This window comes from Dermacentor variabilis, chromosome 5, assembly GCF_050947875.1.
Source record: "Dermacentor variabilis isolate Ectoservices chromosome 5, ASM5094787v1, whole genome shotgun sequence".
NCBI classification, from domain to species: domain Eukaryota; kingdom Metazoa; phylum Arthropoda; class Arachnida; order Ixodida; family Ixodidae; genus Dermacentor; species Dermacentor variabilis.
In genome coordinates, this window is record NC_134572.1 from 149279791 (window position 1) to 149295587 (window position 15797).

Below are 15797 nucleotides of genomic sequence, written 5' to 3' on the forward strand. Positions count from 1 at the left end.
CCTCGTAGCCACGTCAGCCTCCGTCAGACATAACCCGAAGAACCAATTGCGGCCTACCTTCAGCAAACGCAGGCTGTAGGCAGCCTGAGTTAAAGTAGCGTGGAAGGCATTGAAAGAGACGCACATTAAGCTGGCACTTTGAGGGCACACTAAATAGGAATCTCCAGCAGCACATACTGGAGAAACTAAAGACCGCTTAATGCGTGTTCGTGTTAAGTATGACGGAAGCTGTACCACATATTCGGTAGACGTCTGGACGTACATTTAAGAAAACGAAATCCGCAGCAGAAGTCGGAGTCGGAATCATCGGGATTGTGATGAACCGGTCTCTGGATTCGTCAGCGCCACCGATTCGCCCATTCTCTTGTTGTAACGGAAGCGACGCTTGAATCAATAAGGAAATGCGAAATGTGTCGGTTGAGTGTGCACGTAAGAACAGATTTATTTCAATAGTACAACCTTGTGTTTGGGGGCCCCGTTTACTACTAGCTAGTGGCCCGCGAGAATGACGAACGCTGTCAGCGAATTAACAAAGCGGACGAAGAAAACAGCACGTCAGTGCAACTTTCGACGGCTCCCGTCGCGTCGTGGCTCGTGGAGTTTTGACAAGCGTACCTTCGCACGTCTGATATGCAATATTATAGCACGTCGTCAACCTTTGACTCGTGGACGCGCGATGACAAGCAGCGAACCGGAACTAACTCGCGAGCGTCGGGAGTTTCTCGTTCGAGGAAGCTGTGTGTAGGTTGGGTCAACGCGAGGCGAGCTGATACGAGCGTACTGGCTGGAGTTGTTTGATGTTGATCGTTCCACACGCGGTCAGCGCCGCTGGCACAGATATTTTATTCTTTCTCGCCGTGCCCGATATCAGAGTGGCGCGCGCAGCCTCGCCCGCAACGCCCAAAACTGGAGCGGTTATTTTTAACGTCCGTTGCGTTCAAATCGAGCGAAACGTCGGTCAAAATAAGAGCGAGGAGCGGTGAAAAAAATAAGGAACAAAATCTGGTCGGAGAAAAGCTGCGCGACGATTATCTCGCAAAATGCGAATAATGGAGTCACTGCATACGAAACGAGAGGATCGCAAGTGTAGTCGTGATGCCATTTGTTAGAGGGAACCATGAAGGGAACGCTATGAGCGGTTCATTCTCATTTTGCCAAGTCTGGAAGCGCTCAGCTTTGAGTGCAGACGACACGCGACAGATGGCACTGGCTCTCGCCTCTAAACCTGCGCAGTGCATCGACAGCACTTAGGCGGGCAGCGGCGACTGCAGCGTCATCAATAAGACAGCCAGCTGTGTGCGCGTTATCTTTAACAATGGACCTATCTGTACGTTGTCGAAAGTTGGCATTCGAAGCTTTCTTCAGTGCAAAACAATATAATCGCTTATATGAGCGGTGTAGCCGGAGTCAAGGTCATTCAATACAGGTAAAGCGTGTCAAGTAGAACCGTTAAATGCCTTAAGTGTTTCAGCATCCTGCAACGCTTGAATGCTATCCTCGCATGCCTGTCCTTTACAGAATTTAGTTCAGTTGTCAGAGGGGCACTTACCCGCCGATCGCGGATTACACCTCAAGGCGTCGTTCAACATCTTTTTCCTGCTAGAGGGCCGGCCTAAACCTTTCAAGTGGCGACACATGTTTGTTTGCATGATGTAAGCTGGTATACTCCAGGCGCATCAAACGCGGGCCTTATGACTGCAATTTTTAGACAGCTTTAGGGTCACTTTGATGGGCGCAATGCGTGAAACTTCAATTGTGCTTTTTGGTTATTGCAACAACATTGTTCTGACCCGTAAAAGGAAATGGACGATTTGCTCGTGCTGACCGCTTAAACTAGTTGGAAATCTTTCGCCTTCCCAACAATGGCAGCAAGACCATTGATCAAGGAATATGCTACATCTGAAGATGAAAACACATAATACACGCGCAATTACAAACGTTGCCCATAACGCGTGTAATGCGTAGAGCAGATAACCGGTGATCTTTTAGAGTTACACAATGGGTGCCAAGAGAAGGGAAGCCTGGTTGGGGAAGGCAGCAAACTAGGTGGTGTGATGAAATTAGAAAATTCTCGGGGATAGGGTGATATCAGCTGGCAGAAAAACAGGTCTTCTTCCTGCAGTGGAGATAAAGAAGCTGACATGATGAAAAGCAAAGCCTTATTGGCTGATCCTCCTGATTTCATTGCAGCTCCGAAAGAAACAACAAAAGAAATGGACAGCGTTAACGTACGAGCCACGCGATGTGATGCCGGACACCATCGCTAGAGTGTCGAAACCGGCGCCAGCCGTCCCGGCCCCGTCAGTGCGACAGCGCTAGGCCCACCGGGGCACTCCTCCGCCCACGCCCTTGCCCCTCCACGGATCTCCCGACTGGGGGAAGGGGCAACCGGTGGTGGCAAAGCAGCTCGACAGCGAGTCCCGTGAAAGCGCGTCGTCGCCATCACCGAACGCGGAACGAGGGTAGCGGACGAGGAGGCGATTGGCAGAACGGCGAAATGAGAGGCGATTTCGCTCTTCTGCGTCCCAGCGGGACCGCGTCCAAGCGAGAAAAAAATGACCACCGGCGTCAGGGAGAGGGACGCGTTCGGCTAGCCGGAGGGGACGATCATCGCGCGTCCACGCCAGCCGGGCGAAAGCCGCCGTGCCACTCGTATCGCTAGCCGATCGCAGCCCGTGGCAGCCTGTAAAGCTTGCGAAGCGTCTGACGCCATACTTGCCGTGCCGCGTCGGCCCCGTGCCTCGGGGGCCCTCGTGGCCGACGCGTCGGGAACGGTCGAATGCTGGCGGGGGCCTCTGCTCGGCGCTTCCGAAGGGGTCGCCGGGGGTCACGGCGGCTACCGCGGGCCGCCTTTTCTGCCGTGGACGTGAGCGGGACGTCGCGTTCGCTCCGCGATAATGTGGCACTACGCTGAGCTGCGCTGCCGCGCTGCCCCGCGCAGTTACCGAGAGCCCCTTGCCCCCTCGCTCGCCCACATAAACCCACTCGGCTGTTGGAGAGGTGCGGCCCCGTTGCTTTTGGCATGCTCGGCGCAAACGCCGAAGTATGCTGAGCCGCAGTGCGGTGCGGAGAGTGAGAGAAATGTATGTAATCAGCTTCCAGCCAGACGGACGGATCGGTGCGTCTTCGCGTATCCGACGTCCCGCGCTTGTGCATAAGGAGTAGTTGCTGACCCGGGGGGGGGGGGGGGGGAAGGGGGTCATCGCTTCGGAAATGCGGCAAGGCATAGGAAGTCCGTCGATGAGGCTTAAATATGCAGATTTGCCTACGCGAATCCCCTAAATACGGCAGAACTACGCGCGCTTGTATGTGACAGTCGAGTGATGCATTGCGTTATAAACGAGACACGTCGAGGAAAGCTTGCACGCGCCCTTCCTCTGCCTGTTGGGCGACGAATCTACAAGAACCATTGCTTCGTTATTACTCTATATATGGGTTTATATAATCTTTGCGGCCACCGTGATTGGCTAAAGCGGTGCCATTAAGTAATCAACATGCGTATGACGAGCTTCTCGAACCCATTCTATATACAGTGGGCAGGAGCAAGATTCTCGACACTTCATTAGTCACAATTATTTTGTAACTATCAGTTCCCTTGTTCCCTGCAACCATCACCCACGATCGGTTAGGGTACTTTCGGGCAAATGACCAGACCTGCAGATCGAGGAACGCATCCACACATGTGATTGACCGTAAGCGTGGCGGACTTCACGTCTGCTCTTCCGATAGACTCACTACAGTCCCTCCACTGCAAATATGGCCTTCAGGGGCCTCATTAAAAATGAAGTTTTCGCTGTATGCCGTTTTGTGAGAATGGCATAATGGGCCAATAGGTAGAGGCGACAAGAGGAAGCTACTGGCTTCATATGGGTGCGACTAATAAAAATCGGTGCCCTAGATTCCATTTCTTCTCGTTCGGTATTTGACAAGTGCATCTCACAGCCAGAAGTGCCTTACGATTGCGGCTCCAGAATCTCAAGTAAAAGAAGTCCTCCGCCATTTTTCCACTGGCCAGGCGCGTCACTATTCACAGGAGGTGCCTAAAAGTGCATACGCACGCAAAGAAAAAAAGAAAGAAAAGAAAAGAAGTGACGTATAAATTCTAAGACACGCGCATATCGGAGAGCTTGCCTGCCTCTTTTCGCCGAGCGTTAACTTGGCCAACACGAAGCATCACTTAATGCCGAAACGACCGCTCGCACGTCGTGCATGCGCAGTACGAAGAGGCGAAGCAGAAGGCGTCATTAATGGCAGCTGTCCCTGGCCACTTAACGCAGTCGCGTGCATTCCCTGGCGTCAGTTATGCAATCGTATTCCGAAGGAACAGAAAGACGTGCACGTACCAGCACACTCATTACTTTCCGATAATGGCGAGAGAACGTCTCCTCGAAGCGAATCATTTCCTCCGGCTCGCATGATCGTCGACGATCGCCGCAGGCAAGCTATGCGTATCCGTCGCCGTTTCCTCAAGCGCACGGTGCCGATGCTTCGCATTGACCCACTTACTGCCAATTTGATGAGAAAGAAGAAAAAAAGATATCCAGAAACAAAAAGCGAACATAGAACAAAACAAACGAGGGCCAAAGGAAACTGAAAGCACGTCTAAAAAATGAAGGAAGGCTTCCGCGTTTCACTTACGCGGTTGCCCATGCATATGATGTCGTGATTAGAGTGCGGCTTTCCATTAACCCCTGAAAAAAAAAAAGAAAGCAAGAGAAAAGGGCGCGCATTCGTCACATTTCGCACTCAAACGCAGTCCCCTACGCAGGCGAGGAGGCAGAAACAGGGCGAGAAGGAAAGCAAGACGGTGGGAGGCGTAATCAGCGGATCGTCGGACACCGACGCGCATTCGGGTCCGAGGACGCGACTCGAGGCCCAGCTCGCTTGTTGAGGACGGCAAGGCTGGTCGCCGCTCGGGGAGGCTCTTACAAAATAGGGCCATCAGAATCACGCTTCCCGGTCCAGGGTCAGCGAGCGCCTTCTTCCTCGCCAGTCGATTCAGCCGATAGCGCATCGCTCCGGGCGGCGACGCTAACGGCACCGTCGCCGCGTAGTCGTGAGCACCTTTGTTAGCGGCGGCAAGGCCTTCTGGCGGGTTCTAATTAAGCGAGGCTGCGGCCGGAGAGAGGAAGCGCATTCCACTGGCCGGACCACAGCGTGCGCTGTTCCCCGAGTTACGGAGCGGCGGCTTGGCGCTGCAGGAAGCCAACAGCGGCAGCATCGGTAGGGAGGAATGTCGCCAAAGTGTCATGAGCGCATGCCCGGAACGCGCAGAGCAGGGAGCGTAACCTTGGCCCGAGAAATCCTGAGACGACCGTGGGAGAGGCTATATATATATATATATATATATATATATATATATATGCTCCAGGGGGAGCAGCGGCGAGGGCAGGAACGTGACCGTTGACACCTTGCTGTTCGCGCATATATCCATTGTCTATACTCCATCTCGCGAGTCACAAGGCGTACACAGGCAGTATCCTTGCGCAGCGGTGTATAGCTGCGGGCGCAACTGGTTGATCATTGGCTGCACTAGAGAATTTGATTTTTGCCAGCTACGTGATACGGTACAGCGATAATTGACATGTTACGGCATGTGCGCATGCACGTCGTAAAGCGAGAATTACTGCGGCAGTTACCGCCGGTAACCTTAATATCCACCCTAACCTTCACCTATAGTAATATGGCAGCGCCCATACAGCGCCGACCATCCGCTTCGATCCGAATTCGCGCTTGTGACTGGCTCTTGTTACTGGCTTGTTACGAACTCTCGGCTCCGTCAGCAAGAAACAAGTGGCAAAATCTGTCATTGCTAAACCTCGTTTCAAGGTTAGATCAAAGCAGTAGGTATGTTTCGCTGCAATTATTGAGATCGGCTGTTTGTTTTCACGCTGCTTAGACTACAAAAACGGCACCCAATCTTAAAACTGGTGATGCACTGAATAGCACTTGTGATGCGTTGACGATGCGGAACGCATTACATGCCTAATTGTTGACTGCATAATTAATTAGTACCTCATTCTAGCATGGTGCGGGATGACGGTAGTTAGCAAACGCCAAGTAGACGCCGAGCAGACGCTGTGCCGCAGGTGAACAGTTATTTATTTATTTATTTATTTATTTATTTATTTATTTATTTATTTACATGTACCTGACAGGCTTTCGAGAAGGTATTGTGTAAGGGGGGGAAATACAGTAACACATTAGTATGGAATCGGGGAAAAGAAACATTAGTATAATGAAAGGAATATGCACGCAACATGGAAAATGAATACGACACTAGCAAATACATATGTTGAACAGTAACAACGCATGCATGTAAAGAAAGCTTATGGTTATGGCGTCAAAACATTTTTTTTTTCTTGCGTCAATGCACCAACCATAAACCATGTACCGACAGGATGGCAAGCAGACGCTGAGCAGACGACGCGGCGCGAATGAGAACATCTCGAAGGGCATTCCGCCTTCCTATTGGTCAAGAATTCGTGCAGCTTCCACAGTACTGCAAGGAACTACTGAGATAGAGTATAGTCTTATATCTGAGGTCAATCAATACAGGCGCCAATAGCAGGCAAATGCATTACGTGGTGCATCGGTGAAGACAACAACGGAGAACCAATAGAGCGGAAAATATGCTTGGTAGATATTGGTGTAGGAGCATTGCTAGAATGAATGACATATAGAGTGAAACGTCGGGACACATAGAATTTATTGTCGTGATACAGACTGCAACAATGGTTTAGCCATGCGGATTGTGTGTTTTAGGTGTTTGTGGCAAAAGCTGGGTCGTCGAAACATTCAACCTAGCAGCGTAATAAAACACTCTTGCTGCAGCCTAGAACGTTGTATTTACATTTGCGAGGATGAGGCATTTCAAGGCAGTGATACTGCTTTGCAGCGTAAACTCGAACTGACTCTGCCTTAGATGCTCGCCTTCCGTGTTCATCAGAAAGTTCACTTTGCCTCGTTTGGGTATAGACATGCAGCTTTATATAAAGCGACAGCTGCACGTGATTGGTAGAGCTAATACTAACCTTCGTGAACTTTGGTTCTCACTGGTGGCTGTAAAAATCAAAAAAGTATAGTCACTCATTTTCTGTGCTGCAACAAATTGTAATAGCGTGCGTTTCTTTGTTAACGCAGGTTCCACCACAATGCATCGTAACCTGATCGTCCTGGCTCTCAGCGCCACAGGTAAGAACTCGTATTCAGTCCATGCATAACCATTTTGCAAATGGTTCGCAAACATACGTGCACGCCATAACGGTACTTTTTTCTTAAGACTGATACAGACTGAACAACTCATCATTATCAGATTTACCTAGGTGCTCTTGATGTCTTAATTACCGCGCAGAACACATTATTATATCTAGTTCACGCTTGTATGATGTGATATGCACAGAAGCGCCAATATATCGTGTATAGAGAAAAATAGTATCATAAAAGAAGACCACAGGAACGGCTGGTAACCAATCCCCTGTGTGCATTAGAACACCGAGTTCTACGAAGAAAAATTAAGCCAAAAAACTGAAGTGTCTCAAACACGATACGAATTTGATGTACTTAGTTGCTTCTTCCTAAGTGTAGTTTCAAACATCACAAAAAATTTCTTCAGCGGAGCAAAAATTTTAATCTGTACGTGTCCGCCAGTTGCGCACACGTTATCACGTGGTCTGGTCGATAGCCACGAGTTTCGTACCGGAAAAAGTGCTCCCCAGCCTGCGGTGGGTGCATGATGGGCGACTGATACGGAGCAACGGGAGTGACACGCGCACGAAATTTACGCCATAAATGAACGCGAATAAACGCGTGACGCAAGTTCGCGCGAACTTAGCGCACTAGTCAGAACCGGCTGACGCAGTAACACAGATATCAACATTCAGTTTGCACTGGATGTCCACTTTATCCACTTTACACGGGAAACATACATACAGCTGAAATTAATCGAAGGCACCAGAACTAAAACGTACGTGGTGTGCGCGCGGGCCATTCAGTATGTAGACCCTTCTATCAGCACTGTGGCAGCTGTGTCGTTGCAAAAGTTTCCTACGAAGACTGCTAGGGTGAATTGTGGTGCTAGTGTCTATGGGAACTGCCAGCGGGACAGTTTAGCCAGCGCGGGAAATGTGGCTAGTACACGGAATTGGCTAAACATCGTCCTTCTGGCTTCAAGCGGCATTGTGGCTTTGCAAACTTAACGCTTTCAATAAAATATCACGCTATAAATGCAACAATTCGCAGTGATTGAGCATGCGCAAAGATTCTTTCTGTATTCCGTATTTAGAAAAGTAACATTGTTTCGAAATCAAAGCCGATAAAGACCTGAAACAGCGAAGTAAACAAAGCCACAAACACGAATATCAGAAAAGCGCACGCACACACACACAAAAAAAAAAAAAAACAATGCACACACAATTCACATGGTAGCGGAACGATCTAATCTCCAGGATCTGCTCAAACATTTTAGTTGGAAACGCTGTTGTGCGTGTGGCCTCAGAAAAAGTTCCGGTCAAGTGTTTCTGTTAGCAATGTGCACGAAAAAAAAAAAAAGGTATTTTATCCCGTTGTCCACCACGGGTAGATGTTGCTGTGTTCAAATATATACGAAGTACAATTAATCTGTCGAGCTCGTGTATGCGGCTCAGTTCTTGTGCATTTCGTAGTAAGATTAACTTATAAATCTACATTTTTTTAAAATTGTGCTGCAAAGATGTACCACAGCTAAGCGTGCCACATACTTGTTTTCTCTTTCATTTATCTGCCACCGGGTTGTTCCGGAGAGACGAACGACTTTTGGGGATCGGTTTCTGAAGAAACAGGTGACGTTACCATTAACAGCGAGTCCTTATTCGTAGACTCGTTCCAAGTCGCAGTAGTGTCACTTCAGCGCAAGAGTTAACGTTTCCCTCGTTTCGTTGTTTAATCCCGCTCACGCGCATCAACACGTACGATCAGAACAAGTGCCGTGACGAAGAAGCAAGGGAATGCTTTCCTACCTACACTTTCTTTTATACTGAATGTGCGCGTACACCGCCCCCATACACTGGGTCGTCTTAAACACGACAGGTTCGGTAAGCAGCGAGAGCGATATTGATCAGGGAATCTTCTTTCATTCTGAAACGTCAGGTGTACAAAAAAGGTCGCGCAATGAGGCGCGAGTAGCCTTGAACAATGAATAGTGCGGCGCGGGGCGCCTGAATGCCAAGCGCGTCAGTGTCCCGTTGCCCTGGCTGACATTAATTGCCTCTCTCCGGGCACAACGCCAAACAATGAGCTTTAACCTTAGGCATTAGCGCACGTTCATAATGCGCCAAGAAAACTTTGTTCGTTCATTGTGTCCGCGTGTTCTTTGCTTGAGCACTGTCTGCATTTTTTTTTTATTTCGTTCCATGTAGCATCCCCCTCCCCCCCCTCCACACACATACATCGGCCTGTTCCCTTCCCAAGGGAAGGGTAGCCAACCACACTGCATCTGCGCCATACAATTCCCATAGACGTCGCACCTTTGCGGGCCTCATTGCTCCAATAATGACGCTGTTGATGTTTCTCTACTGTGTGCGTGCTCTGTTCTTCCGGGGCGCATTAGCTCATTGTCTGCTCTATACCTCATTTATCTTAAATTTTTTTTTCTTTGTCCTGAGTACAGTGAAGCGAGTAGGACGCCAGACTCGTTAACCTGTGCGCCCTGGATTTCCCCTTTGTGTATAGTTTCACATTCAGAACACACTCCGAGACGACAACAGCACACTTCGCAATGGAAATTTCCAAAGCAAACGCAGTGCCCCGAATTGAACGAAGTGATGCATTCCTTCCGTTTGCAAAGGCAGTTTAAATGGCTTCAAGAAAGCAAGCAATAAGTTATTCGTTGCTTTGCTGAATGTCGGAGCGACCAGCATGGTCGAACTGTCGCAAGGTGAATGTAAGATAATAGATAAGCAAAGCACTGGATGTCATTTATATACTAATAATATACATTAGGCATTCAGAAACCGACTGGACAAGAACGCTCACGCTACTAGTCGCGGCATTTTTCCTTTTATTCTAGCTTTCGCGAACTCCGACTTTTTCTACCTTGCCCTTCGTCCACGCTAACAACAAAACGCATACTTTCGCTTCCAACGCTCTGACGTCGAAGAAGCAGAAGGGAGCGACTCGAGAGAGCGCTCGCGCGATATCGCTCCCACGGTTTGTTCGGGAGTGGACATTACGCCGGCTCCGACAGAATCGCGCGCTCGAAGCGAGAGCAACGCCATTACGCTTACACCTGCTCCGGCGCGTAGCACGTGACCTCACGCATCCTCCGGCTGCCCCGCCGCAGCGCCGCCGAGCTAACCGAGCTCCCAAATGGCGCGCATTTATGTGCGCCCGGCAGTTAAGCGGAACCCGGTGGAGCAGGTGGCACGCCGTACGGCCGCCGCCACGACCACCGCCACTTCTGCCGCAGCAGCTATACCAGCGCAATGCAGCCAAAGGCGCCGGCGATGCAAAGCACCCACGAGCACCGCGCAAGCTGAGCGATCGTTGCAAAACGAAGTGTGCAGTCAAGGCCATCGCGGAATGCTCTGCTTCATCGCTGCCGAAAGACGCGGCCGCCCGCTCTCCCTTTCCTCTTCGCTCTTTTCCTTCCCACCTGCCGTCTGGATAGCGGTAAATCTTCGTGGCTCGAGAAACGCCTCCGCGTAGGCATCTGAAGCAGAAACAGGTTGCAGAATGCCTGCGAGAGGATCAGTGTTTTTTGTTCGACCGGTCGATCGGCCGTGCAGCGCCAGCCGAACACCTATACAGGTCGTTTGGTGAGGTCGCCGGCGTTTGATGAAGGTTTGTAGATGCGCGCGTTATGTTGGGTGTATCGGGCTTGCCGCGTGTTTCGCGTATGTATACGTGTTACTGCGTGAGCGATCGCTCCTTGCATTCGGTTAATACGTGTGCGTGACTGACGCTAATGACGTCTTGTCGTCGTCCTAATATGTGGCTTGGTACCAGACTGATGAAATGCCTTATACGACATGCACAAGGCGGCCCTAATGATTCGTTGCAGGCCCCTGCGTCGTTATAGTGGTCTCGGCAACGTCAGTTTTTGCTCTTAAATTCTGCGCCTCTCACACCATCATTCGTCACATCGTGGTAAAGATTTACCAGAGAAACATACGTAAAAAAAAAAAAAAACATGCATCACGTTATCTTGTAGTCGGAGTGTGAGAGGGTAGCAAGCCTTTCACAGCTGCATTGCGCCAGTAACCTGAACCGTCAGTCCTATGGCACGGAATAGCCTACACACTGAGTGGAGGATTGGTAATATTCTGGAATATTCATATGAATGTTCCATAGAGCCGTATGTCGCCCTTTTGCTCAGTGTCATCGTATAGAGGCCTTCGGTTTCGTACTATTCCATTTCGCGTTAGTTTTCTTCGCCGGATTAACAACAGTGAAGGGATGAATTCAAAAGCTCTCAGTAACCAGCTGCTCACGAGAAGTCAATCGTCAACAAGTCACAGGCACAACGAAACTCGTCAACATACATCGCCGTTTTATCTACAAAGAAGGACTCGCGGAAGTGGCTATACATTCCGCAATACTGTTGGTCCATGCGATTGTGGAACCGACCTGATTTCAACGTAGCTCTCTTCCGCTGCCGAACCGCGCATTTCATGACAGCGTAATCGCACGAGGACGCATCAATCGCAGAAGCCGCGGACGTCTCCGGAGAAAAACACGCGCACAAAGTTTCAAGCGGAAGGATGAAAGAATAACTGCGAACGTCACGCTTCCCCTACCGCACACAGGCACATAGTTCCTCACGACGTTTCTTTTCGAATTCACCCTTCCCGCGTCAGCGACTGCTCGGAAGGTTTCACAAAACCGCCCTGCAGTATAGTGTAGTAGTACGCCGGGCTCGTTGCCGCAAACTCGGCGCCAAGTTCGACTGACAGCTGCGTAGACGAAAAGACGATAGACGCGATATCCAACTCACGGGCCAGGCGCCAATCGTGCGGCGGAGCAATTGACTCGGCCGCACATTCGGCGCGCCCGATCCTCCGCCGGAAGGGTTCTCCGTGGGGGTCAGCGGCGGGGCGCTCGATAGCCTCGCGGCGCGCCAATGAGATGCGGCGGCCTCGTTGGACGCCGCCAGGCATCGCGTGAACCCGACGCCGAAAGTGCAAAGAGCACGGCTTCCTCGTGACGCCCTAGGCGGCTGAATGCGAGCTCCGCGGAACGGCTCTCGCTGGATGCGCGGCCGAAATCGGCCGGACAAGTGTGCGCCGGATCGGCGTAAACTGTAGAGACCGCCGGTGAATGGCGGAAGAAGTTTTTCGGCTCACATAATCAAAGCAGAGACGGAAAAAAAAAAGAAACGTGCTCTTTGCCCTTATTATGTGCTGTTGAGCTAAGCCGCCACGTTATGAGCGGCGTTCCGGAAAAGTTCGTGTTCCTGGAGTGCCTGCCTTCGGGTACGAACAAAAGTGAGGCGAACGTTCAGCCTCGTTATGACCTGTTTTACTAGCCTTTTTAGGGTCTGCTTCATACGCTTGCGATTTGTCTGGCCAAATAGAAGGCGAACGCATCAAACACGAAATTATTCCTGCGGGAAAGGTCAAGTGGTTACATTAACACATCGTTAACCTCTTGGCTGGTATACCGCAAAAGTGAGCGAAGCATCTATCACAAGTATTTGTCCGAAGTAAAATGGGGAACACGTTGGTCTGACGATCGTGTCAGGCTAAGCTGTCTGGTCAGTAAGGGCACTTGCACGTTCTGCTGTATGTCGGGTTCCAACAAAATATTTTGGCAGGGCAAACTGTTTGCGACTGTCAACAGATTGAAGTTGACTGCCCAACTGGCAATCAATATTGTGAAAGCTGAAACAAACGTAGCGTTGTAAGCGCTTCGTAGTGAATAAGCGTATTTATTTCTCCCTTATATTGCTGGCAGAGCTGCTTTCTGTGTCTTAAGCAGAGTGGTGAGTTGGGCAAGTTGGTAGCTGTTCATCGTGGACGCAATACTCCGCACGACAAGTTAAGTGTACGTGAGACAGGGTTTTCTTCGTCTTTTTCTGCTCGTACTTAACTCTGTAGCGTTGAGTAATACTTACACGATTAACATTCTGAGTCTTGATTAACAGTTTGAGAAAATTGATTGATGCTTATTGAGCGCGTTGGCCCAAAAAACGCAACCAAATGAGTACTAATCGCAAATTTGAGCAAGCGGTGCCAGTGCGCGTGCAACTGGATACCGTATATGGTGTGGGCTGCGTTCACATCGTCCTGTCTTACCTCGTACATTCACCTCAGGTTAGGTGAAAACTACTGAGCAATCTTTTCTATGCCATAGACATCGAGCTCGAACCAGCCCTAGCGTCTCTACGCTACGCTACGCTTCGGCTACAATAGCTCCATTTTCATGCGTTCATTTTTCATTTCAGCTCCATTTTCATTCGTCCATTTTCAAGTGCCAGCAAACCTGAACTTCTCAATTTTCTTGTTTTAGTGTTAAATGCGTATGACGCTGCAGAACCGGATATATTGAAAGCGGCGATCTAAGCAAAGGTTGTCACCTGTTTCTCATCATTATCATCGAAGGACGAACTTCGCCGACGAAGTCGGCTCGCTACCAATGACAGGAGCAAAGAACGGAAGGGTTAGGCTGAGGCGACTAACCTGCAGGAGCTAGCTGTGTCACTTAATTTAACATTTGTCTTGCGAATGTCAGCACTGCGGCATAAGACTACGTAACGTTGTTTTGCTTACTATTCCCCCTCCCCCCTCGCCCCCTTCTATCAGGCGTTTCTGACATTTCATAATCACCGCACTGTGGGTCGGCTGTCGGTGGAACAGATTGAAATGTAGGCAATAGCGCTTCCGTGTGAGTTTGGTCAATTTTGTTGTATTAAAAGTAACCCTCTAAGTTCAATGAATCGATAACGTATTGTCCTCGTAAATCGTGTTTTCTTTGTTTGGCGAGAAGCGTAGCGACTTCCTGTTCAAAGTTAAAGGTGCACGAAATGTCACGCAAGCCTGGGATTCCACATTAAGCCACACAATTTATGTTTTCGCAATTTATTCCTGCCTTCTGAGCAGATTTTCCTTCCATCGTGTCTTGCCACTAAAGGTGCTAATCTACCACTTATACAATTAATGCCACATTTCGCACTCACGCACATGCATTGTAGCAAAGTGCCGTATTTTGCTGCAATGCCTGTGTACAGCAGTGCACGCGCCAACGCGCCGCAGCGACCACCTATATTTTCCCGAGGATGGCATCAAACGTGTTTCGTGATATGCGTAATGCGCTGGGCAGCAACAAAATTGGAGTGTCTGCGGCCCACGGAGCGGCTGGCCAATCCTTTAGCCGACAAACGCGGTATTACAGAGCAGACACAGTCGCTGAAGACCGAATGCTGCAGTTAATCGTCAGAAAAAGGGCCGACAAATAATTATGAGTGCGCCACGACGAGTGAGCTGTAATAACAAAAACCAACGCCGTACGCGCACGTTTACAAACTGATGACTAACAGGCGACGCTATAGGCGCAATCCACATCATACATTGTAGCGACGGTGACGCCGGTAGATTTCGCAGACAATGGTGTCCTGGTACATTCCGCATACGCTGTTCTACAAACCTGCAAGGCTCACATTTAAAAAAGAAACTTGAGCAGAGCAGGCCGGCCGACAGCGTCGATTTGCTTTCACGTGGCGAGAGCAGGATACTCGCTCGCTTCGCTGTACTCTCCTGTATCCTTATTTACTTGGTTTAGACGCAGTCCTGCAGTCGTCAAGCGGCTCTGAACGCGTAAATTGTCGTTAAGTTCTCCTTGCCGAAGCCTAATAGTGCCGAGATGTCAACATATCAATATCTATAGCTCAATATACGATATGCATATTTTTCACTGCGTCAGTGTCTATCAGCGTTCTGATAGACACATCAGGTTAGGAATTTCCTAACCTGATGTGATCAGGTTAGCAAATTCGCAAGCATTGTGCTTGATACCTTGTGAGCAGATGAGAGACAGACAGAGAGAGCAAGGACAGGAAACGCAGGGAGGTCAACCAGTCGAGTACCCGGTTTGCTACCCTACACTGGTGTTGCGAGAGGCCTTTGAGCTGCTGTGGACACATATTAGGCCGATGATGACGATCTCAGCGCAGAGAGGTCTATCGCGGCCAAGACAGGCCTCAATCAATGCGACGACGACGTGCAGTACACCGTTCCTTCCGAAGAACGTACCTTGACCGACAGAAAGAAAACGCGGCTTGTCCGAAGAGTGTCTAGCACGAAAACGCCTTAATTGTCCTTACAAGGAAACGCGATCCTTAATAACGATGCTCGGCTCCGCACCGGCTTCCTTGGGGTCACCGCGGAGCTCGTGTACGAGCGAGCTCGTTCGTTGTCTGTCATTCGTCATCCAGCTTATATGTACTACACAGCCTCTGAGTCAGGCGTACAACGTGCGGTTCTATAAACAACCGAACCGGGCGGCAGCGCTCTTCCTCGGCGGCGTCATCCCGTCCGCAAGGTCCCGTCGGCGGGCCGCAGAGACACGCGCCGTACCCAGCGCGCCGACCCCCCCTGCGTCCCAAATGGATGCGTGCCCTTTCCGAGCGTGGCATTGGCCCGAGCGCAGGCCCGGCACGCGCGCTTTCGCTGCCCTTTTTTCTCCACACCGTAGTGGCGGCCTCCAGCGATATTTCATGTCCGGCCGCTGCACTGCAAGCGCGCTATCAGCGCGGCTACATCGTCCACAAGCGGTCGCCTTATAAGCCGAGCCGCTCTTTCTTGCCTTTCCCTCTTCATCTTCTT

General features: G+C 50.2%; 1 protein-coding gene across 1 annotated transcript in view; it reads left to right on the forward strand.

Moving 5' to 3' along the window:
• Window positions 1-15797, forward strand: part of LOC142583231 (U-scoloptoxin(01)-Er1a-like) — a 39123-nt gene that overhangs the window by 15341 nt on the left and 7985 nt on the right. The window contains exon 2 of the mRNA XM_075693604.1: window positions 7144-7194. Within this exon, the coding sequence (XP_075549719.1) occupies window positions 7155-7194 (40 nt within the window). The 5' untranslated portion in view covers window positions 7144-7154. The remainder of the gene's footprint in view (window positions 1-7143; window positions 7195-15797) is intronic.